The sequence below is a fragment of the Uranotaenia lowii genome, chromosome 1, assembly GCF_029784155.1.
Source record: "Uranotaenia lowii strain MFRU-FL chromosome 1, ASM2978415v1, whole genome shotgun sequence".
Classification (NCBI taxonomy): domain Eukaryota; kingdom Metazoa; phylum Arthropoda; class Insecta; order Diptera; family Culicidae; genus Uranotaenia; species Uranotaenia lowii.
In genome coordinates, this window is record NC_073691.1 from 84680960 (window position 1) to 84705959 (window position 25000).

Sequence of the window (25000 nt, forward strand, 5' to 3'; positions counted from 1 at the left end):
CACGTATATTTGCACGTATATTTGCGTTGCAAACTCGAAATACCCACCAAATGGTTGTCTGGGCAAAAGGTTTTTAGGAAGATGCTTCAAGTGTAAGGCAGTCGGGCACAAAGCCTTTCAGTGTAAAGAAAAAGATGAAGATACCAGTCCCGCCCAAGGCAGCAGCCAGAAGAAAGTGTTTCAACTGAGACATCCGGAAGAACCGCCGGACGACCCCTCAAGGGGTGCGTTTGCGTTTTGTGTCGATGGGAATCTGAAATCAAATAGGTGTTATTCTGGTTCTGAAGTTATACGATGGATCGTTGATTCGGGCTGTACGGATCATTTGGTGAACGACGATTCAGTGTTTCTCGTGGAAAAGTGTTTAGCTAGACCGCATTCCGTTTCGCTCGCAGAAGAAGGCCAAGCAATCAGGGCAACCAAAATCGGTTTTATAGCTTGTACGAGTTCTGTTGGCAAACAGAGTTGGCCCTGTGAAATTTCTGAAGTTCTCTTTGCTCCCGGGCTACGTCATAATTTATTGTCGGTTAGTCGATTAGAGAAAGCGGGTTTCACAGTAACGTTTCGAAATGGCTGTGTTTACATTTTGTCGAACGAGTGTCTTTTTGCAATCGGAGAAAGAGTAAACGATCTGTATGAAATATCGTTCAGATTGGAAACCCGACAAGCCAATATGGTACAAGCAACCGTGGACAGGAATTTGCTGTGGCATAAACGCCTTGGTCACTTAGGTATGAAAAATGTTAAAGATCTTGTGAAGTTTAATATGGTTAACGGAATTGATTCCTCCATTACAGACTCTGTGCGGCTTTGCGAAGCCTGTGTTATGGGAAAACATTCCCGACCACCGTTCCAATCGCGTGAAGGTAGAGCTGCTCACCCGCTTGAGCGTGTGCATACGGGTATTTGTGGACCGATTTCTCCAAGTACATGGGACGGAAAAAGGTACTTTATAACGTTTATAGATGATTGTACCCATTTCACGGTGGCCTATTTGATTGCTTCTAGGGACGAGGCTATCCAGTGTTTTAAGGATTATAAAGCAATGGTGGAAGCCGGTTTCGGTTCAAAAATTTCGAAATTGCGTTGTGACAATGGGGGTGAGTACACTTCAAAAGATATGAAGAAACTATGTCGGGAAAGCGGAATCGTGTTGGAATACACAATGGCTTACACACCTCAACAAAACGGGTCATCGGAGAGGATGAATAGAACTCTCGTTGAAAAAGCTAGAGCGATGATATATGATAGTGGGCTTCCTAAGGATTTGTGGGGTGAAGCAATAATGTGTGCGGTTTATTTAACCAACCGGAGTCCGACGTCTGCCTTGAAGAAAAACCAGACTCCAGCGGAGCTTTGGTTTGGGGGAAAACCAGATCTTTCTGGATTGCGTATATTTGGTTGCAAAGCCTTTGCTCATGTACCGAAGCACCGAAGAGCAAAGTTTGATGTGAAAAGTGAATCGCGAATTATGGTTGGATACCCGAATAACAAAGACCATGATTAATACCATAACCGAACAGTGATTTTCAATTTAACAATAAACTTCATCGTTATATCTAAATATTTATCAACCACTTTTTATTTTGAATTCACCTTCATTTTCAAAATCACCGTGAAGTATATCGTTTATTAAAAATACTTCATAGTTGTCGTAAATACCAGAAGCACGGTATCACAATAATTTTCTTGTCATTTTTATTGTTACTGTGAATTTTAGGGTAAAATCAAAATCCAAACTAAAAGGAACATGAGTAAAGTCTTGCTTTTTATACCCATTCTCGATTTGTCGTGTAGAGATTTTGTTTTAACTGCGCGCCATTTTGCCAAATAAATCATTTTTTGCAGCCGATTTTCTCTGCCGGCGAGAGAATATAAAAATATCTGGGATGGTGAGTACCTTTTTAATGTAATTATGTTCTTTTTGGAACTGTTTTTTTGTAGGTATGTATATCAGTTTTCTTTTTCTAGGTGCTCCGGCTGCAATTAAGCTATTCATAAGCATCCCCCAACCGCGGAGACGGCAGAGGAAAAAAAGTCGTCGGGAAAGTGCAGTATGAACAGCGGCTTCCGGTCCACCAAGACGTTCACGAATTTATGCATCACTCACAGCAGGTCGGCGCGGTCAAAGCTGCTCTGAAAGCCAATAGAAAAATCATTACCTACACTGGGGACGTCGGTTTGAACGAGCCCTGGGAACTGGCCGATCTAAAAAATGCTACAGCAGGCGCAGACCGATTTCGATCAAGAAGGAAGCTTTCCTAAAACTGCATAGTGCAATGGTATAGTGAAAATTGTGAAAAAGGAAAGTGCTTCAAAACATCAATAAAATGTATTGAAATAGTTTTTTTTTCCTTTTTTGAACAAGTGAGTCGGAATCAAAATTAATCAGTTTGTTAAAGATATTCTTTGTTTTAAGGATTATTATTCTTGATTGATCATGCTTTGTAATAACCTGCCAAGTTTATAAAGAGCACGACTAAACATGAATAATATTCCTTCAAACAAAGAATAACTTTAACAAACTGATTAATGTTGATAGAATTATTTCGAGCAAAACAAAAATTTAAATACCATGGAAATATCGTGCTTTTAACCATTGCTGAAGCGATGAAAATACAATCAAAGACAATGAATTCCACGGTTCCCATTAGAAAAATTGGAAGCTGTAATAACCATGAACTTAATAGTTTTGTGTTTTCAAATGTATGGAGAAAAGTTGATTTTTTCATGGTTAAGTTGCTTAACAACCCCCCTTTTTCATGGTAATTTTTGCCGAAACCATGAATTTTATAGTCGAAAACATTGAATTCCACAGTAAATTCAAGGTTTCAGAACTATGATATTCTTAGTGTCGACCATATAATCCATGGTAGAGTGAAAATGAAATTCATGGTTTTTTCACCATACTTTTCTATTCGGGTACACAATTAACGGTTATCGCCTGTGGGATCCGGTTGATAGAAAAGTGTGCCTGTCGCGTGACGTTATTTTTGATGAAACAGTGTTTCCGTCGTATGTTGGTGAGACAAATGAATCGAACGGCTTACCGCCGTCGGGTTGCAATGTGTATTCCGAACTTGACAATGTGCGCGAGGCATCTGCAGGACCGTCGGAACATCCGACAGAAGATTAGGAGAGCCATGAAGATAGTGATGTATTTCTCGAGTTTGAAAGTGATGATGAACAAAATGTAGTTGAGCCTTCGGTCGTTCTAGTCAATCCGGTGGAACACGAAGTCGTTGATAATGTTGATCCGGGATGTGACCCGTTGCTCGAAGACCGACGCAGTGGAAGACAACGTCGAGCTCCTGTGTGGCTTCAAGATTATGACACGGACTCGAATGCTTTTTTGGTTGATGTCAATGCGAATGAAGTGCCGTCTTCCTACGATGATGTAAGGGGGCGTATAGACGAGGCAGGATGGAGATCTGCAATTCAGGAGGAGATAGCTTCTCTAGAAGGGAATGAAACTTGGGATGTGGTTGACATTCCGAGTGACACCAAGGGTTATTACGTCTAAATGGGTGTTTAAAATGAAACTCGACAAACATGGGAGCATAGAACGCTACAAAGCGCGTTTAGTTGCTCGAGGTTTTGAGCAGAAACAAGGTGTTGACTTTCAAGAAACATACGCTCCAGTGGCAAAATTGGCTACAATCAGATTTCTGTTGGCTATCGGAATTCAAATGAACTACAGTTTCTACCACATGGACGTGGTAATAGCCTTTTTGCACGGGCATCTCGAAGAACCAGTGTATATGAAGCCTCCTGATGGAATTATAGTACCCGAAGGCAAAGTGCTTAAGTTGAAACGTTCACTGTACGGACTAAAACAGTCTCCTAAGTGCTGGAACAACCGGTTTCATGAGTTTGCGGTTAGTGTGGGGTTTGTCCGCTCCGAAGCAGATTATTGTCTGTATGTGAAGAAAGCTGAGGAAGGGACATTATACTTACTGTTATATGTGGATGATCTTTTGATAAGTGGTGATAACGAAGTTATGGTCAGCGATCTGAAATCACGTTTGAGTTCTGAGTTTCGAATGAAAGATCTCGGTGCTTTGGAACATTTCATGGGGATGCAAATCAAGACTGATGCTGATGCTGGCACCGTTCGAGTTAGTCAATCTGCCTTCGCTGAACGCATTTTAGCTCGTTTTGGGATGCAAAGCTGTAAATCTGTTTCTACACCCATGGAATGCGGTACAAAACTTGACAGATCGAAGACACCGGGTGACGTGAGCACAGAGTTTCGACAGCTGATAGGAAGTTTAATGTACTTAATGCTGGGCACCAGACCAGATTTGTGCTATGCCGTAAGTTACTTTAGTCGTTTTCAAGACTGTGCTGAAATTGAACACTGGAACTACCTGAAGAGAGTTATGAAGTACTTGCGAGGCACGTCCACTTTTGAGCTGGTCTATACAAGAAATCCGTGTGCGTCCGATCCCTTGATCGAAGCTACAAAGATAAGGCAACATCTTCTGCGTAGCGGAGGTCAGGGGTGCGCCGCGAACGTGTGTAGGATACCCCAACGTCGGGGGGTATCCGAGTAGTTCCGCTTCCTAAGAGGGAAACTGCGGGGATAAGACTTTACCTTCCTCGTAGCGGATCTCGAGGGAAGAGGGCTAACCACTGTCGGGGGATACCCACGGGTAGAGAGGCTCTCGACGCCGGGCGAGCCTCTCGAGTCGGTGTAGGATGTCGTCACCGTCGGGAAACTGGGGAAACATCCGAGTCGTAGCGTTCCAAGTCCCGAATGTGTGCAGTGACAGGCGCGAGTCTAGGATAAGCTGCTCTCGATTTGGCACACAACGGGCAGGAAAATCCGCGGGCCAAAAATCCTAGGGTTGCCAACCAAGGGGGATAAAGAAGACCGGACAACGGTCGGAGTAGACTGACCCCTTCGGCGGGGGGCTGTCGAGTAGAGTGCGTCCGACCCCACGGTTTGAAGTTACAAAGATAAGACAATACCTTCTGCGTAGCGGATGCCGTGGGTGCGCCGCGTTCGTGTGTAGGATGCTCCACCTTCGGGGAGTATCCGAGTAGAGCGGTTCTCAACGACAGAAGCTGCTAAGACTTGACCTTCTTCGCAGTGGAAATCGTTGGGAAAGGGTTATTCCACGTTCGGGGAATACCCACGGGTAGAGTGGCTCTCGACGCCGGGCGAGCCATTCGAGTCGGTGTAGGATGACGTCTTCGTCGGGAATCATCCGAGTCGTTGCGTTAAGTCCCGCGCGTGTGCCGTGACAGGCGCGAGTCTAGGATAAGCTGCTCTTACTTCGAACCCTGAAGATAAGAGGTCGGGCTTCGAGTCGTTAGAGGAGAGGTCAGGCCTCAAACCTTCAGGCGGAGAGGTTTTGCGTGGTCAACCCCGAGTCTTTATGATAAGAGGTCGGGTCCCGAGTCGTAAGAGGAGGGATCAGGCCCCTTACCAACAAGAGGAGGGGTACAAGTGGTCACCTCGAGTCATTACGAGGAGAGGTCAGATTTCAAGTCGTTAGAGGAGAGATCGGGCCTTGAATCGTGCAGAGGAGAGGTAAACCTCGAGTCGATGCGAGGAGGGGTCGGATCTCAAGTCGTTAGAGGAGAGATCAGGCCTCAAGTTGCGAAGAGGAGAGGTTTGTGTGGGAATCTCGAGTCATTGCGAGGAGATGTCGGTTCTCAAGTCGTTAGAGGAGAGTTCAGGCGTCGAGTCGTAAGGATGAGAGGTTTTGCTGAAAGTGGTCTCGTTAATGAGTATTGCCTTTGAGCGCATTAGCGCGAATAGACCTCCCACTATTGAAGCATAGTGTACTAAACAGTTCGAGGTCTGCGGCCCCACGTGGAGTTTAGGGAGTAGGGGGTATACACGGAGTATATCATGAGTCTTCCCATTGTACCCATGGACCCAGAGTAGCAAACTGGGGGACGCGGTGGCTCGCCGTGCCTTGGAATACAATCCGTAAACCGGGATTTACCACCTGTGGTTACCAACTAAAAAAAAATACAAGAAATCCGAACAGCGCTGCATTGAAAGGATATGTAGACTCCGATTGGGCCAACGATCTCGATGATAGGAGATCAACTAGCGGCTATCTTTTCGAAGTTTATGGCAATGTCGTTTGTTGGGCTACACGGAAGCAGGGGAGTGTGGCGATGTCGACCACTGAGGCTGAATATATGGCAGCTGCAATGGCAGTGTCCGAGAGTATGTGGCTGAAAAAGCTGTTTGCGGATATGTTGATTCCTTTGACGGAACCCATCAAGATTCTTGAAGATAACCAGGGTTGTCTTTTTATTGCTAAAAATCCTGAAACAAAACGTTCCAAACATGTAGAAGTAAAATACCATGTAGTTAGGGAAAAGGTTTGGAACAAAGAAGTAGAGCTAGTGTATGTTCCGACACAAGAACAAAAAGCAGACATTCTAACTAAACCTTTGTCGAGAGGACCTTTTGAGAAGTATTGTAAAGGGATGGGATTAGAAAGAGGAGGAGTGTAGAAGTTATACTTTCAATCCGCATTAGTCAGCCTTTTGTCTATGCAAGTTTGTTCTCAAGTAGGTTAACCGTTTGTCTGTGACAACTGTCAAAACTTTTCTCTATCCAAAACCACATGTTAAAACTTCCCAAGTAACCATTAAGCCGTAAGAAATGGCTCTATTTTGGCACTATAGTCGTATACAGAACATACACACTAAGATTGCATTTATCCCGCTCGGGACCATGATTCTCCGTATCACAGGAACACTGCTCAATTTAAACGAAGTTCGAATGAGAACTCACCCGAATCGCGGGACGTCTCATCTCTTCTGAAATCCGAGACAAATTTGCTACGAGAGCACAGGAACTCTGACCAACCCCGTGAACTCAGGACAGTGTTCTCCTGAATCGCTGTAGACACATTTCTTGTCAAATTTCCCATCTCTTTCTATCTTGTTTAAAAAACAATCGGATTTCTGTTTCTTTCTCACCAGTGCACAAAATAAAAACCCGCCAAAGGGTTCAGTTTGCCATTTTTCCTTGCGGTATCTGTTCGTTGCTGTTAATCAGAAATAGTGGACTCAAAGTGAAAATTTTCGTTGACTGCATGCCCGCATAATCAAATATGATACGCTGAATCTTAAGTATTATTTAGTTCTGATTACCTTGATAGTAACGTTTCACATTGTGTTTTGGCTAAATGTGCCTTCGCTAATATGGATAAAATATCATTTCGGAAAGATACGGTTAATACTTCCTTAAGGAAATTGATTATTTTTGCAACACGTCGAAATGATAAAAAAATATTCGGAAAAGATAAGATTAATCATTTTGGAAATTAAAAGATTTTTTTTGCAACGCGCATCGTATTTTCTACTGTCACGTCAACAAACATGACCACATTTTCACCAATTTTTTTTTCGTGTTCCGGTATTGTGGGAGGTAGCGTACGGAATCTCCGAAGACTACGCGGAAGCCGCCGGGGATGATGACTGGTGCAAGTGATGAAGGTAAAGTAAAAATCTATTTTTTAGAGGAAAATATATTAGTTAAATCCATTCTCTCCCACCGATAGAATTCAGCAGAGAAGGAATACCGGAAGCTGTGGCAAGCTTTGACGATGGAACCACGGCTGCAAGACAAAACCGGCAGAGGCGGAAGACGGTCGCGGACTCATAGGCGGAAAAAGTTACAATGTGGATAATCCAACAGCACCTCAAATCAGTTTTCCGGTTTTATCTACCTCTCCGCCACCGTATAAACATGAGGAGCAGTAGCACACGCGATCATTACATATAAAAGAATTTTAATTGAAAAAGGTGAATATTGAAAAGTATAGTAGGTGTAAAAAAATATGAAAAATAAAAGTTTATAAAGCTAATTTTGGATATTAATTTTTATCTTTTTATCAATACAACACGATATGCTGTATCGTCCTTTTTCTTATGAGACGATCATTCACTAAAGATTCCACGTATGATCCAACTCGCTTCAGAACGAGTAGAAAAAAGCAAAAAAAATGAATGGTTACTCTACTTAACGACCCGTTCGCTGTATCGTAAAGTGCGTCCAAACGATTCCATTTCATGGAAAAAAGACTACCTTAATCGTACATTAATAATCCAAAACTATAAAGCTAATCTTTCGTGTGTCTCAGGAAGAAGATAATGGCAATCGTTATTTTATAATACTGATTCATGCGGGTGGTTGGGTCGGCATATTCGGGTGCAAGATTTTTCAACGCGTTTGCTGGCATGGACCGGATAAGGATAAGGTTCTCACGGCGCATCGGTAAGTTTCGATGTCAGGCGGCGTTTTACTTAAAGTAATAGAAATCTTTTCTATTTGTTTTTCAGATTCCCGAATAGCCAAGATCGTGGTATTAATATAACAAAACAATGATTTTCATTTTTACAACAAACTTCATCGTAATTTCTAAATATTTTTCTACCGATTATAATTGTGAGATTACCATAATTTTAAAAGTCACCGTGAAGTATATAGTTCCTTCAAAATATTTCATTGTTGATATTTCTGTCAGAAGCATGGTATCACAGTACTTTTCTTGTGATTTTTATTGTTACAGTGAACTTTACGGTAAAATCAAAATCCAAACCATACGAATATTGGTAAATCTTAGCTTTTTTGCACATTTTTATTTTTTCGTGTAGTGAAAAATTATTCGCGCTCATAACAAAACAAACCTATTATTCCTTCGAAATTCCGGAATTCCATAGGCTTTATCGATGGTGATCATGGTTACGAAATCAAGCTGGCGGATTTGGATAGGAATACAATGCCTTCCACTCCGGTGATAATGGTGAGTACTTTTTTTTTTATTGTTTTCATTGATTTGTAGGGCAACTGACCTGATAGAAATTTCTTCCATTCTAGCAGCTGACGAAAACCGTTAAGTTCCCCAGCTCCAGTTTCAGCTGAGACCCGCAGGCAATGGCTGACGTTTAAAGCATCCCATATCGCACGGATTAGTGGCCACGATCCGCCCTTATAATAAAGATGAGCTGGAATCTAGCCGTGTCCCAGGGAATGTTGGAAAACAAAGCTCTAGAACCACCGGTGTTTTGTGCGAATGGTATGATAGTTTTTTAAATGTTTTTGTGACTAGTTTTATTTAACAATTCCATAAGCTTAAATAAAAACAAACGCATGCTAATTAAACTGTATTTTTTTAAATAGAAAATATAAATTTAAAAGAAAAAAACAGCTGAAAACAATAATTCAAACCATAATATTTCACGGTCCTGAAATTATGATGAACTATGAAATAACATTGATTTACATGATCGTTCAACGATTGAAATTCAATGGAAAACAATGAATTCTACAGTTTTGTTGAAAAAAGTGGAAGCTGTAAAAACCATTAACATTATTGTTTTGAGTTTCAACATGTATGGGAAAAAGTGGATTTTTTCATTGTTAAGTTGCTTAACAACCCCCTTTTTTCATGGTAAATTTTGCCAAAACCATAAATTTCACTGTCGAAAACCATGAATTTGACAGTGCATTCAAGGTTTTATGAACCATGGTTCGCATAGTCTCAACCATAAATTTTATGGTTGCGTGAAAATGAAATTCATGGTCATTTCACAATGTTTTTCTATTCGGGTTGACAGTCTTGTCTGTATTATAGTGAAAATACCACCTTACAAAATAGGACAAATGAAAAAAAAAATGGTAAAATGTGAGAAATAAATTTAAAACAATCATTGTGTTTTTTTTTGTTTTTATGGGGAAAATGAAAAATTTAGAACCAGGGGAAAACGAAAGCTAATTTCACTACAAACCACAGGATGAACACGTTTCGAGCCCGTAGGAACATTTCAAATCTCCTGCAAATTACAGGAGAAAACCGTTTCGATCCTACAGGCGAGTTTGACAGTTGTTTTCCTGAGCGGTTTTTCTGTCCTGAAGTCGTCCTGTAATTTCAGCTGTTGAAAATACAGGACGAAATCGTTCCGATCACAGGAGAAAAGATTAAGTGTGTACATCACAGTGCCTGTCGGCCTTGTATTCTGATTAAGGGCTGTTCAAAAGCCACTTTTGGCCTGTAAATCGGCCGTTGTACTGCTTGTCCCCAAGGAATATTGAAAGAAGGTAGTGCCGAGAGCCATATTGGATTTTTTTCGTGACGTCACTGTTGCCAAGCTTTCGAAGGTTTATACTGGTAGAACTCAAATTTCAAAGTTAAACACATTAAAGAACTAAATTAGAATCCAATTTGATTCGGATTATGTTGTAAGGCCACTAGTTGATTGTGCTATGAGGTTTCTTTGTGTTTAATAGACTGCAGTGAGTATTATTCTTGAATTTGTTATTGAATGCCCAGTCATGCTCTATGTGAAACGAGCAAAAATAATAATTTTCCCCTTTCAAAAGGTCTGATTGGTAGTTTAAGGCAGTGCACCTCATTGTCATGATTTGAATCTAACATGGTGTACCATATGAATTTCTAATTTAGAAAAATTAACACCAATAAAACCATTGTAACTTTGGTTTACTAAATTCCATACAAGATTGTGGTTGGATTCGAAAAATACTATTTTTGGTTATTTTATTTTATCAACGATTCAAACCTAACTGATTTCAACATTTATAAGCAAAATTATCAAGTTTTGTCAATTTGAGTTAGGATGCCTCAGCAACTTCAATCGTCTGAATTAAAGCAAAACAACTACTACATTCAACTTTTTTAGTACCTCCCGAATAGAAAAACATTGTGAAATGACCATGAATTTCATTTTCACGCAACCATAAAATTTATGGTTGAGACTATGCGAACCATGGTTCATAAAACCTTGAATGCACTGTCAAATTCATGGTTTTCGACAGTGAAATTTATGGTTTTGGCAAAATTTACCATGAAAAAAGGGGGTTGTTAAGCAACTTAACAATGAAAAAATCCACTTTTTCCCATACATGTTGAAACTCAAAACAATAATGTTAATGGTTTTTACAGCTTCCACTTTTTTCAACAAAACTGTAGAATTCATTGTTTTCCATTGAATTTCAATCGTTGAACGATCATGTAAATCAATGTTATTTCATAGTTCATCATAATTTCAGGACCGTGAAATATTATGGTTTGAATTATTGTTTTCAGCTGTTTTTTTCTTTTAAATTTATATTTTTTATTTAAAAAAATACAGTTTAATTAGCATGCGTTTGTTTTTATTTAAGCTTATGGAATTGTTAAATAAAACTAGTCACAAAAACATTTAAAAAACTATCATACCATTCGCACAAAACACCGGTGGTTCTAGAGCCTTGTTTTCCAACATTCCCTGGGACACGGCTAGATTCCTGCTCATCTTTATTATAAGGGCGGATCGTGGCCACTAATCCGTGCGATATGGGATGCTTTAAACGTCAGCCATTGCCTGCGGGTCTCAGCTGAAACTGGAGCTGGGGAACTTAACGGTTTTCGTCAGCTGCTAGAATGGAAGAAATTTCTATCAGGTCAGTTGCCCTACAAATCAATGAAAACAATAAAAAAAAAGTACTCACCATTATCACCGGAGTGGAAGGCATTGTATTCCTATCCAAATCCGCCAGCTTGATTTCGTAACCATGATCACGATCGATAAAGCCTATGGAATTCCGGAATTTCGAAGGAATAATAGGTTTGTTTTGTTATGAGCGCGAATAATTTTTCACTACACGAAAAAATAAAAATGTGCAAAAAAGCTAAGATTTACCAATATTCGTATGGTTTGGATTTTGATTTTACCGTAAAGTTCACTGTAACAATAAAAATCACAAGAAAAGTACTGTGATACCATGCTTCTGACAGAAATGTCAACAATGAAATATTTTGAAGGAACTATATACTTCACGGTGACTTTTAAAATTATGGTAATCTCACAATTATAATCGGTAGAAAAATATTTAGAAATTACGATGAAGTTTGTTGTAAAAATGAAAATCATTGTTTTGTTATATTAATACCACGATCTTGGCTATTCGGGCTGTCTTGAAGAACAATAATATTTCTAGAATTGTGTGCCTTCAAAGTTGAAAAAATCCTCAAATTTTTTTAATTGCTAACAAAAAAGGAAAAATTTTCAGATAAATTTAAGGATTATTGGCAACAGTGACGTCACAGGCGGTACTAATACTAAAGCAAGGCTGCCTCGGCACTACCTCCTTTAAATATTCCATGGCTTGTCCCCACTTTTTAACAACGCCTTTTGCAAAATGTCAAAAATGACAGGGAGTGAAAAAGAAAACAAAAACGGAGAAAAAAAAATTTATATCAATTTTTTTGTCCTTCTCTCCCAGGGGAACTTTTTTTCCTACCAACCTCTTCTAACTCATCATAGTCGAGTAGAAAGTGGACTCGAACTCGGAACTTCTTCAACCTTCTACGACTAATTATGTATATTCTAGAGACTCTGCTTCATGAACAATTACGTACTCACAGCAAATACAGTAAAAAATTGTGTTCTTAAATGAAATATGCAGGATTTTCGGAACCGAAGGCAAATTTAGAAAAAATAAAACTCTGGAATGAACAATTTATTATATTTGTTCGACGATGTGTCGGGCAAAATAACTTGACAATACATTTTATCCATCAGTTAAAAACTTTTATGGCTATTCTTATTCTGAACACCTTAAACGCTCGGTCCCTGTTGGTCGGAACGGTGTACATGATTCCCTGGTTTTCACTTATGCTAACGTTTCGATGATTGCCATACCGGGTCGTCGACGAAACTGCCGACAATCTACAGGAAAAGTTAGCTCCTTCACCTTCCATCCGATATCTCAAAGCATTGGATGTTTTGGACGAATTCCGGAAAATGGATTCTTTTGAGAATCTCTGCTGGCACTTTTAGGGCATCGATGGCACCCAGTTTCTGCGAGTCATCTGTGGTTCTGGCTGGTTAAACCTTTCCTGCGTGTCAATTCGCGATTTCGAAGCTAATTTTTGACAGCTCGTGTGTGTGCAAGAAAATGTAAACAAACGGGTGGAAATACTAGCTTCTAATAAATCATTATTTTCTTTGATTTGGTTAGGATTTTCAGAAAATGACGGATACAGATTTGGAGTAAAAGGTTCAGAGATTATTGTGAGCTACAGGAGAAAATGTGTATGTACCGTGAAGCATCGCAAATCGACATAAAAAAGGTCAATTTTTTACTACTCCAAAAACTATTCTCAGTATTTCACATATTTTTGAATGAAAACTCGAGCCAACGTGGTACGAGGTGAACGTAATTGCGCCTCTCGCTATTACTTCTCTCAGCCATTCAATTGATGTGGGACAAAGGGTCTAGAACGCACCTTTGAAGCTTTCCATAAAATATGCTCTTGGCTCATTTTCAACATCTTTCAATTTTCTTCTATTAAGCATCTGCTTTGTCTATCCGTCATTTAATTTCAATCTTTAATTCTTCTATCAAGAATTTTCGTAGTATCAAGTTCACCGCAATGCCATTAAACTTTCATAAAATAATAATCAACGGTGACTATTCGTTAAAAAGAAAAAAATTAAAAGTTAAGAAAATGGACGAAAAGATTGATTCACATAGGGGCCATTCAGATACCACATGGACAGAAAAATGAGATTTTTGACCCCCTCCTCCCCCTCCGTGGACATTTGGCAAACCCCTGCCTCCCTCCCCGTATATCCACGTGGACAGATTTGAAATTGTTTTTTTTAATCTAATTTGTTATAATTATAATTATTATTAATTTCAAAATTATCATATTTATAACTTGCTTTCAAGTGGCTACTAGTTGCTTAAACTTAAACTGGAAAGCTTTGCAATTTTAAGATTTTGAATAACACATCTTAATATTTATTCACCTTAAGAAAATGTTTTGAAAGTAAGTATGTCCACGTGGACACTACCCAAACCCCTACCCCCCTCTCCGTGGACATTTTCATACCCCCTCCTCCCCCCTAAGTTGTCCAGGTGGTATCTGAACGGCCCCATGTTAGTTTTCTCTGACCGACTGACTTTTTTAAAATGGAATTATCAGATAGAATTGACTCTCCTATCAGACTAATTTATTTAAATTTACTTTAAAACAAACTCCAATTTTTCAAATGAGTGTTTTTTTTTTCAAAATCATTTGGATTTATGAAAACTTAACTCGAACAATGTAAAGTTGTCTATAATTTATCGTTCACCCAGAATGTTGCTCACGCTACATCGTACTACCCCAGATGGCAGCAGCGCAGTTTCGAAAGAGCGGATTGTGATCCGGAGAGGAAGAATAAAAAACAATTCGATCACGAAAATTCGATTTGTTTACATTTAGTTGAGTTCACTTTCTTTTTCTCACTATTTTATGTTTTCTTTTGTTCTTTTTCTTAAAAATGACAAATTGAAAGCCGCAAATCAGCATTGACGTTTATCACTTAAAGCTTCAGCTTCACAGGGCTTGAAAGCCCTAAAGCTAAATCATATACGGCCAAAATTGACAGCTTCATAGCCACAGTGCTCATTAGCATTTAAAAAAATACTCAACGGCTTGTAGGCACTCAAGTGCTGTTATTTAGTCATTATTTGACTTATAACAGTGCTTAATGGTTTGTTGGGTTGTAACCGCTTTTATTTTTCGCTCTTAAATAAATAAGTTTTTCCTTTGTAAAAACCCGAGTTTTGTCTGCATAACCGAAAAACTCTGTAATACGCAGCGAGAAAAAAATCTTAATTAAAACAAAAAAAAACATTTTTTTTAAATTGACTTATTTTGAGGTGTTAAATATTAATTTAACCAGTTCTTAATTGTTTATAGGTAAAAATTCATTAAACATGTTTGCACTGATGAACTGATGTACAAGCTAAGCCTCGAAAAGTGTGTAAAGTCCCGACCGTTTTGAATCAATTTTATGTTTTTTGGTTGGGTTGATGACCAGCTCAAATTCTCAAATCACATAAACCGAGTGCGTAAAACTGCCAATCGAAAACTTAACATCCTCAAGAAACTATGCGGACGCAGCTTTTCAGGATCGCGGGCAACTTTGTTCCTCTTCGTCCATGGTTGGCTGTTGCCTACAATGTTACATGGTATCGGAATTTTCGGCCGTGGATATGATTATGCAATAAGAAAACTAGCACCTGCCTACAACCATGCGATACGAATGATCAGCGGGGCATTCAAAAGCTCTCCTATACCTTCCCTCATGTCGGAAAGCGGCCAAGTTCCCTTTGAGTACATCCTTCTGAAAAGCCTATCCGCAAAAACAGTACGATGGTTGTCATTTGCGCGAGACCCTGCAGTCCCATTGATTGCACGCACTGAAATGCTACTTAATGAAATCCAAGCCACAATTCCTCATATATCTCCTCGTAACGAACCAAGACTGCTGAAATGGAATAGAAAAATGCCCAGCGTTGACCTCAGTCTACTATCAAAAGTAAAAGCAGGCGAAAATCCTTCCAAAGTGTTACCCCTTTTTCGCCACCTCTCAAGGGAAAAATATGGAAACGTCCCCAAGTACTATACGGACGGTTCAAAAACATCCGACCAACGGGTAGGTTGTGGTATCCACAGCGAAAATCTGAACGTATCATTATCCCTCCCCACTACCTGTTCGGTCTTCAGTTCAGAGGCATATGCTTTGTTATCAACCGCCCTCAACTACTGCCCTCCATCTGGCTCGGTTGTATTCTCGGACTCTGCCAGCGTTTTGAAAGCTTCATTTGGCGGAAACGTCAAACATCCCTGGATAGCCGAGCTATCAGAAGTAGCTGTCCGAAAAAACATCACTCTGTGTTGGGTCCCCGGGCACTCTAACATCCCGGGCAACGAAATAGCTGATCAGCTCGCAAACGTCGGAACCCAAATGGATCCTCCCAACCAAGCAGTACCGTCTCCAGATGCAATCAAATGGCTAAAACAGAAAATCAAATTATCTTGGTCCCATGAGTGGAACCACATACACGACAATAAACTCAGAGAGGTCAAAAATTCTACTGATACATGGAATGATCGGAAAACCGTCAGCGAGAGACGCATTTTAACCCGTCTTCGAATAGGTCATACCCGACTTACCCACGAGTACCTGATGGAAAAGGAAGATCCCCCTGTCTGTATTGCCTGTAAAATCCCGCTTAGCGTCAAACATATTATCCTGAACTGTCCGCAGTACCATCAAGCCCGAGTTGAAAGTGAACCTTCGACAGGTTCTTTCCAACTGTCCCACCGAAGAAAAGAAGATTTTGACCTTTCTCCAAAAAAGCAAATTAATAAGTCGCATTTAGACGAAAACAAAACAAAACCCAAAACAGAACAAAACACAACACAGAAACGGAGGAATGAGGATGAATCCGCGATGCCAGGTAAATGTTTGACGTTTTGTAGTTAGGAAAAAAGGTAAACAAAAGGGTGTAAATTTTCGATGAATTTAAAACTCATTTTACTACGGCTTTTTACTTCAGAGATCTCTTAAAAAGTAAGTAGAATAAACTTTTAGGTCTTCTTCTAGTGTTTAAAATATTTTATGAAAAAATATTGATAGCTACTAAGCGATAAATTGAGTTTCAAAAACTGGTGTTTTTCTGGCTATTGAAAACACACCTAAGTATTTTTAAAGTTTTTGAATGAAAAAGTGATATTTTTACAAAAACATTCATTCAAAAAAAATATTGGATATATTTGTAACCTAAATTTACGAAAGTTCTGTTTTGGAAAGCATTCTAAGAAGGAAAAAATCTATTTGAAAAACTAGAATTTTATGCTGATTTCTGTTAACTAAAGTAACAAATTTGATGGTTTTTTCTGGAATCAACGGAGTGTTTGAGTTGTTTTTAGTACTGGAAGAAGATTTCAAACTATTTAGGTTTTTTATTAATTTATTTAAGAGTTGTATTTTATTTATGAAAAATGCACTTCTAAAATGTCTGCTCTTATGTGAGAGCTGTTTACACATTTTTCGAAAAATTTTGTAAGAAATCTAATGTATTTCTGTCGGCGTGTCTTGCAAGTACCTTCGCATGACAAAATTTTGCCCAATAATTATTAAAAAATCACATTAGAAGCTAATTTCCTTTTAATTATATGCCTGTTCCTAAAAGCTTCCCAAATTCTCTAAACTCCCAAGCAACCAAAAGTCGCGTTTTTACTTAACTCCGAACTCCGAAGTTCACATTTGGCTGAAAAAATGTATTACGGGAACCTCAGGTGACTCTTGTCGCGTAAAAGTTACTCAGGAATTTCCATCGCCCTTTGAAAGGTTAAACTATCGATAACGGAACTTCTAAGCGCTTTTAATGGAACTTCTTTCAAGAAGGTCGATAAAGTTCGCGTAACATTCCAAAACGCACCATTAAGATACTTGAAGGTGTTTTAAAGAACTTATATGGGAAATCTAAGCGACATGTCAAAAATGTTTTTCAAGAAGGTCGATAACGCTCGCGTAACATTCTAAAGCGCACCATTAAGATACTTGAAGGTGTTTTAAAGAACCTATGTGGGAATTCTAAGCGACATGTCAAAAATGTCTGTCAATTTCTCGTCATGGTATTTATTTTGTTTATATCTGTACTGATATTTACAAATGGAACTCAAGATTTTTTCGAGTTTTTCTTATAAATGTTAAATAAGATATTCGAATAAATTTTTGATGATGCGAATTTTTGTTATGATTCATATTGTGTACTGAAAGTCTTTTGAACGAAATAAGGTACTTTCTATTGACCAACCCACTCAATCATCTCAAATGAGATTAAGTTTAAATACTAATCATTACAGTGGCAATTAGCTATTGCTGGACTGGTCGAGAGGCTGGTGAGTTTCATTGCAACCTAGAGAGCAGCGGTTCAATTCTCTAGGCGTGTAAGCAGCTTTTGTAATCAAAACAATATAATTAAAATCAATGAGATAGACCATGATAGACCGGCAACCTAGCAATCTGACATGTGGTTGTCAGAGCAATCTGTCAATTGGATTTTTTTTTCGGCGCGTAGAAGTTTCTTGACATTCTCTTAGAAGCTGAATAGCGTTCTCTACAGCCCCCTAAACGAACTTGAAAGTAGCTTTAAGAACTTAAATTTTGGGCTGATTAGCATTCTCTTCAGACACAAACGAGAGCTGATTAAGCTTCTATGGAACCTTTTTAAGGGAATTCGGGTTGCTTGGGCTGTTTGTTTAATATCTCGGATAACTCGAGAGAGTTAAAATCCTAGAAAAAGAAAAAAAAAAGTTTTTTGGTTGAGCCACCAGATGTCTCCAAGGACACCAGAGAGAACTGTCAAGAAGAAAATGAAATGTAAACAAAACAAAATAACAAACTTTTAGTCACTTATGAAAAGGTCATATCTATTTGACGAGTTTCGAGCAAATTGATATTGAAGATTCGTAACACATTTCTGATTTGCGTTATCAAAATTTTACGCTTAAAGCTGTTTTCCGAATTGCTTCAAACTAGCATGAAGCACTTAATGGAAACAGAGAAGATGCGTGAAAATACCCGCTCAGAGAAGAATAGAATCAGAATTTCTTCGTTGGATTGTTAATTTTAAGCTCAACTGGATAAAATAACTGATTCGTCTGACTTGTTCAAAGTTGTTAGTGCTAAGTAACTCTTTAGTAAAAAGAATCAAGGTAAAATCAACCAGATGAATTTACCTTGTTGTGAATATATTGCAGCCGTCCATTTTTCCACGATGTTAGTTTATTATTTTTTTAGATCATATACAGTTGCTTTTTTCCAAAAATCAGGTACTTCAAAAGTTGATTCGGCTTGTTTAAATTATAGAATTTGAAATTTTGAATACGTTTCTGGAATTTTATTATTCAATCTTGTATATCTGTCATTTCGTGAGTCTCTCTAGTGACAACATTATGATGATGCTATTTTTCTCAGCTGAAATTTATTCATAGTTCATCTAATTATAAAGAGCAATTCATTTAATTTTATTTAAGTTTATTTAATAATGAGTTTAAACATCATTGCGCCCTCTCGAAAAATTCCTACCTTCAAAAGAGCTATCTAGAAACAGTGCCATCTATTGCGCCGTTCAAAAGTTACAAATCAAGCAATAGATGGCACTGTTTTTTGTCACTTTTTATCGGCTTCTTTAAAAGAGAGCACTGGAAATTTTACACAAGTTTCTGAAGATTTTTTGTTCGAGCTTGTACATCAGTTCATCAGTGGCCAAATGACATTTCCTGGGAAAAGGTCAAAAATGGTTATTTTTGAATCGTTAATGGTTTAATAATTTCTAGCGTGTACTTTTAGATTTTTCTGCTGTGCACGCTCATTTTTATTTAAACATTAATGGATAAAAAATAACCATTTTTAAGCTTTTGCTTAAAAACTGCCAATATGGTTATTTTTCAATAATTTTTCTTGTTCCAAATTTAACCATATTGGCAGTTTTCGAGTAATAACCAGAAAATGGTTGGAAAATTTGGTGTTTTAATCGCCATTTTGAAAGTATTTGACGGTGTAGCCGAACGCGTTCAATTATTTTTTTTTAAATTGGTATAGTTTACCTTGTCCTTGAAAATCGACTTATCATGAAGGAGGAGTTTCTAAAAGGTAATAAATTTTCTAAAGAAAATCCATAATTTGTATCAAACTTTAGTCAGTTACCTGACCACTAACAAAAATATAACTTTTTTCAGTGCGCCATGTGAGAGCTCCGCTTCCAGTTCCAACAATTACGGGAAAAGCTCTGCCGGTTCATCGTCGAAGTCACAGAACAAAAATAAATGCATTGTGATAATCCGCTTATAAATAACGCACGTAATTACACAACAAATTAATATTTATTCCAGGAGCCAATTATTACAAACACGTTGTCGAATTGTGTTCACACACGGTCAGTTCATTTTATGTTACTCTGTATATCTGTTACTCTTATTAGCTGCCCAACACACACGCTCAACGGAGAGTACCACATCTCGTTTTTTCTCAAGACTTCAAAACTCGTCATCTAGGACATAGTCTTCCAATCGCACGGGAGGACGGCGAGATCGCTTTAGAGGTGGCGCTGGGTTTTCCTCAGTTGGCATGGCATCAGATGACGTTTCAATCCTAGGCTCGGGAATTTCCTGTAAAGAAGAAGATTTAGTACTGATAAATTAATGAGATATATCTTCAAATGTTCGTACTACACGTTTGACGTGTGCTGCATTCCGATCGTAGCTACGTCCATCTTCCGAATTCTGTATAGTTAACCGTGAACCCGTTTTATTCATGACAGTGTATTCAATCGGATTAAAACGAGGGCACAATTTATTGTCTGGCGTGAGATTTCGCATAAGGACTTTATCTCCTACTCCAATCGTAGATTGAGTAGCTTGTCTGCGCTCATTTTCCCGTTGGGCGCTGTGATATTTTTGGTGTTGATCTCGGTCTGCAAATTCTTCATTAGGAGGAGCTGTTTCGACATCCTTCAAAGATGGAATTTTAGTCCTAATAGTGTGTCCCATTAATAACTCTGTTGGTGTCTTTCCTGTGACCGAATGCGGAGTAGAATAGTACATGACAAGATACTCTTCTAGATCATGGCGCCAATCTCTCTTTAACCCGTAGCTTATTTGTAAACGTTTGAGTAGAGACCGATTTTGGCGTTCTACTTCGCCGTTTTGTTGAGGCCAATACGGAATTGTGAAGTTGAGATGTATTCCATTCGCCTTGCAATAATCACCAAATTCGAAACTCAAAAACTGTCTAGCATTGTCTAAAGTAATGGTTCTTGGAAACCCTAATCTAGTGAATATTTTATTCAACCTGGTTACTGTTTCCTTTGCAGTTATTTTCATCATTATTTCGACCTCTTGATATCGACTATAATAATCGACAATGACAAAGAGATATTCGCCACTCGGCAAAGGGCCCAAGAAGTCGATAGCGACGTCCGACCACGGCTGAGACGGTAAAGCCCTACGGTGCATGGGCTCAGGTTTCTGAGGTAGACCTACAAGGTGACATCCTTCACAGCTAGCTACAAATTTCGATATTTCCCTGTCCATTCCTGGCCACCATACTCTATCCCGCAATCTTTTTTTCATGCTAGATTCTCCAGGGTGACCCTCATGACCGAGTTGTAAAAATCTCTTTCGAAGCGCTATCGGTATAACAAGTTTGTTTCCTCTCACAACGAGTTCGCCCACCATACCTAATTCTTGCTGGAAAGCTTCATATGCTCGAATTTCGGGTTTGCCCCATACACCACTGCGGAGGCATTCACGAACGGCCGTCAACTCACTGTCTACGATTGAAGCTTCTTCTACTTCTCCCACGTCGATAGCGGTGGATTCCAGAATAGCAAGAACTAGGAACTTATCGTCACCCTTTTCTACCCCGTCTTGCTGATTTTTCAGAATTGGTAGTCGGGATAAAGGGTCGGCGATGTTAGCTTTTCCTTTGCGATATTTTACATTAAATGTAAATGACTGCAGGCGAAGCACCCAACGTTCAATTCTTGGACATGGGCGGGATGTAGGGGCAAATATTGCCTCTAAACGTTTGTGGTCTGTTTCCAGCTCGAATATGCGCCCAATCAAGTATTGAGAAAAACGCTCTACTGACCACACGAGAGATAGAGCTTCCTTCTCTGTTTGACAGTAGCGCTGCTCTGTAGCTGTCAAACTACGACTGGCGTAGCAAATCACTCTCGGAATGGTATCGTCATTGTCTTGAAATTGTAGGAGCACTGCCCCAAGTGCTACCGGTGATGCATCAGCCACAACTCTAGTACGCAAGGAATTGTCGAAAAATTTAAGATGATGTACATCTGAAATCATGTTTTTCAGACTCTGGAAGGCTTTTTCCTGACTAACTGTCCACACGAAATCTGATCCCTGATGTGTTAATGCTCTAAGAGGTGTCGCTACTGTTCCCAAATCCGGTAAAAACCGTCCAACGTACGTCACGAGGCCTAGAAAACTTCTGAGTTCTTCTACGTCGTTCGGCTTTCTAAATTGCTTTATTGCGTCAACTTTACTCTCTGCCGGTAGGACTCCTTTGATCGAGATATGATGTCCCAGAAACGACAGTTCAGTTACTTTAAACTGGCATTTGCTAGTATTCAACAAAACATCACTTGATTTCAATACATCTAGGACCTTTTTCAAGCACCGATTATGCTCATCTTCATCGGCCCCATGTACAACAATATCATCAATATAATTAATACAGTTGTCGCAGGAAGCTAGCAACTGCTCTAAGATCTTCTGGTACATCTCAGGTGCACATGAAATCCCAAACATCAATCGTTTGTACCTGAACATGCCGAGATGGGTTATGAAAGTCGTTATCGATCGTGAAGATTCATCAAGATCTACTTGATGGCATGCATCCTTGATATCAAGACGGGAAAAATATTTAGCGGTTTTCAATCGTGGTAAGAAGTCATCGATAGTTGACATCAAATGATATTCACGTTTGATAGCCTTGTTGGCTAAACGCATGTCAACACACAGTCGCAAGTCACCGTTGTCTTTGACAATAACTACAAGTGGTGAGAGCCAATCGCTATAGCCGTTTACCCTTTCTATTATATCCGCATTTTCAAGGTGTTTTAACTTGTCTTCAATTCGACTAAGGAGTGCTATAGGCGGTCGTCTAGCATGCTGTACTACTGGAGTAACCGACGCGTCAATAGGAATTCGTAGCTCAATACCTTTCATTTTTGGGAAAGGAGTTTTCGTTGATATCTTGGATATGAATAAATATTAGTTTCAATTCCCAAATAACAAAAGAATAAAAAAGTATCTCTTACCTTGAAGATGTTATTCTGCTGTTCTGGTAAACCCAAACGGAGGACATTCATTTGACGAGCAGTTTCCTTTCCAAGAAGAGCTTGATTTCCATCCATGATTACATAGAATCTAGCCTCGCTTTGTACCGGCCTATCGCTGTTTTGTACCTCTACCGTTGCGTCAAACATGCCGATCACTTGTAGTGGCTCAGCATTGTTTCCGTAGCCTCGAAAACGTTGATCAACATCCTTTGTTGCATTTCGTACAACAACACCTTGTTTTTTCATCTGCTCCCATGATTGATTATCGATTATGTTTTTCTTGCTGCCGGAATCAATTAGCATTTGTGTTACAACACCACCGATCTTCACCCATACGTATTCATCTCCATCTCCAATAGCAAATATGAAACTGGTTGGTTTTTCTTCGTTTTCGGTAGAAATCTGCCTTACTCGGTTGGTTGGTTTCCGGTAATTCGGTATTCGAGTAGAATTTTGGATTTGTCTCCTGTACTTACCAGGAGCAGTTTTACACTGCAGAGCCCAATGACCGATTAATCCGCATTTCTTGCATTTCTGGGTTCGTGCAGGGCATTCGTCGTCAGCTTGTGAGTGGTTTTGTTTTCCACAACGAGTACATTGATCGGGGTTGTTGGCATACATTTTGTTGACACTCACATTAGCATTAGCATTTGACCAACCGGAAGGCCCAGCCGCTGAAAACCCTGATGGCCCCGTGGAAATCATTCTACTTGCTTGGTATTTCACGGATTGATGGGAAGCTACTACTTTAAACATTTCATCTAATGTTGATAAATCCCTTTGAAGAAGTTTTTCTTTCAAATCAGACGGTGCAAGTAACGTTATTTTATCCATCACGCTTATCTCACGACTCTCTTGTTCGGTTTTTCCGAAGTTACATTTTTGCGCCAGTTCACGGGCCCGAAGCATAAACTTATCAAGCTCTTCTCCCTCTGACGGCATTAAGGTCCAGAAAGAGTTCCGTTCTAGAGCTGCGTGTTGTTTGGGAGCAAAGTACTCGTCAAGCTTTTGAAGTGCTACACCGTATGGGTCGATCAAATCATCAGCATCTTGAGCCAAATTAGGTTCCGGGATTGTCGAGAAAACTTCCTGAACGTCCGGCCCTGCTCTTGCCAACAAGAAATTTTTCAGCTTATACTTTTTGTCCACTACATATTCGAAATGCCTCTTCCATCTAATCCATTGTCCGCGGATTTCATGTTGTGGTAGGGACTTGAATAGAAACTGGGAAATATCCCACCGATCCATTCTGGATTCTAAAAATAAATAATCCGTTTTAAAATTCGAGCTTCCATGACGAAGACCGTTCTAAAGTTCCGCAATTCGTGAACCACATAATTTTTTTCTACTGAAAATTTTGTCCAGATTTGGCTTTGCCTTATCCGACTGTAGATCGAAACTGACCTTTGCTTTTCTAAATTTTTACTTGTTCCTGGTCTTTTCCGACCTTTGACCTCTTCCGGTCTCGGCCCTTTTCCGGCCTTTGGCCTTTCCCGGCCTATGACCTTTACCTGGTCTTTGCCTTTCCCGGCTTATTGGTCCACGACCTGCGGCTTTAGAACCGTCTTCCTTATTCTTTCCTCTTCTTCTTCTTCTTTTTTTTTTAAATACTTACATGAAAATAACCTCAACACTTTTTTTTCTCAAATTGTTCCGGATTTGTTTTCCAATGGAACGTGTTATGGAGGAGACCGATCCTCGTCGCCACTGTGATAATCCGCTTATAAATAACGCACGTAATTGCACAACAAATTAATATTTATTCCAGGAGCCAATTATTACAAACACGTTGTCGAATTGTGTTCACACACGGTCAGTTCATTTTATGTTACTCTGTATATCTGTTACTCTTATTAGCTGCCCAACACACACGCTCAACGGAGAGTACCACATGCATCGTAACCAGTCCCCGCACTACCCGGAAGATGTAAATATTGCAATGAAGAAGCCTAGAATGACGCTCCCGGTAGTTGTTCCGGCAAAAGAGTGTCGAGAATATTCATCCGGATTCGTACATAATGAAACCCCGAATGACAGCGGAGAAGGCCCGGATGAAAAAGCTACATCCGGTTTATCATTGGCGAAAACAATCGACTTCCTAGGATCGAAGGTTAGTAAATAAATGTAAATTCTGAGTCTTGAATTTGTGCTTTAATTTTAAAATCTTTTTAATTCTCTTTTAGCATATTCAGACTGCCTTCACATTTGGTCGGTTGGGAACAAAAGAGTCCGATTTTTAAGGCGAGTTTTTTTTTGCTAATCAGAGCCTCTGGCAGATCCGGTAACCTGTGAGATGCTTGTTTCCAT

At 39.3% G+C, this 25000-nt stretch overlaps 2 protein-coding genes across 3 annotated transcripts in view; one reads left to right on the plus strand and one right to left on the minus strand.

The window, feature by feature from the left end:
• LOC129753661 (serine/threonine-protein kinase S6KL) overlaps positions 1-25000 on the plus strand; it is a 225540-nt gene that overhangs the window by 44961 nt on the left and 155579 nt on the right. The window lies entirely within an intron of this gene.
• Positions 19427-24978, minus strand: LOC129753649 (uncharacterized protein K02A2.6-like). Of its 2 annotated transcripts, none has more exons than XM_055749499.1 (4): positions 24309-24978; positions 22673-23942; positions 20058-22607; positions 19427-19997 (listed from the first exon to the last, which is right to left on the minus strand). In XM_055749499.1, exons 2-4 carry the CDS (start codon positions 23939-23941, stop codon positions 19866-19868), a joined length of 3951 nt encoding a protein of 1316 aa, XP_055605474.1. In that variant the 5' UTR covers position 23942; positions 24309-24978; the 3' UTR covers positions 19427-19865. The 2 variants fall into 2 exon arrangements, with proteins under 2 accessions (XP_055605474.1, XP_055605465.1); XM_055749490.1 differs by having other exon boundaries at positions 22673-23949.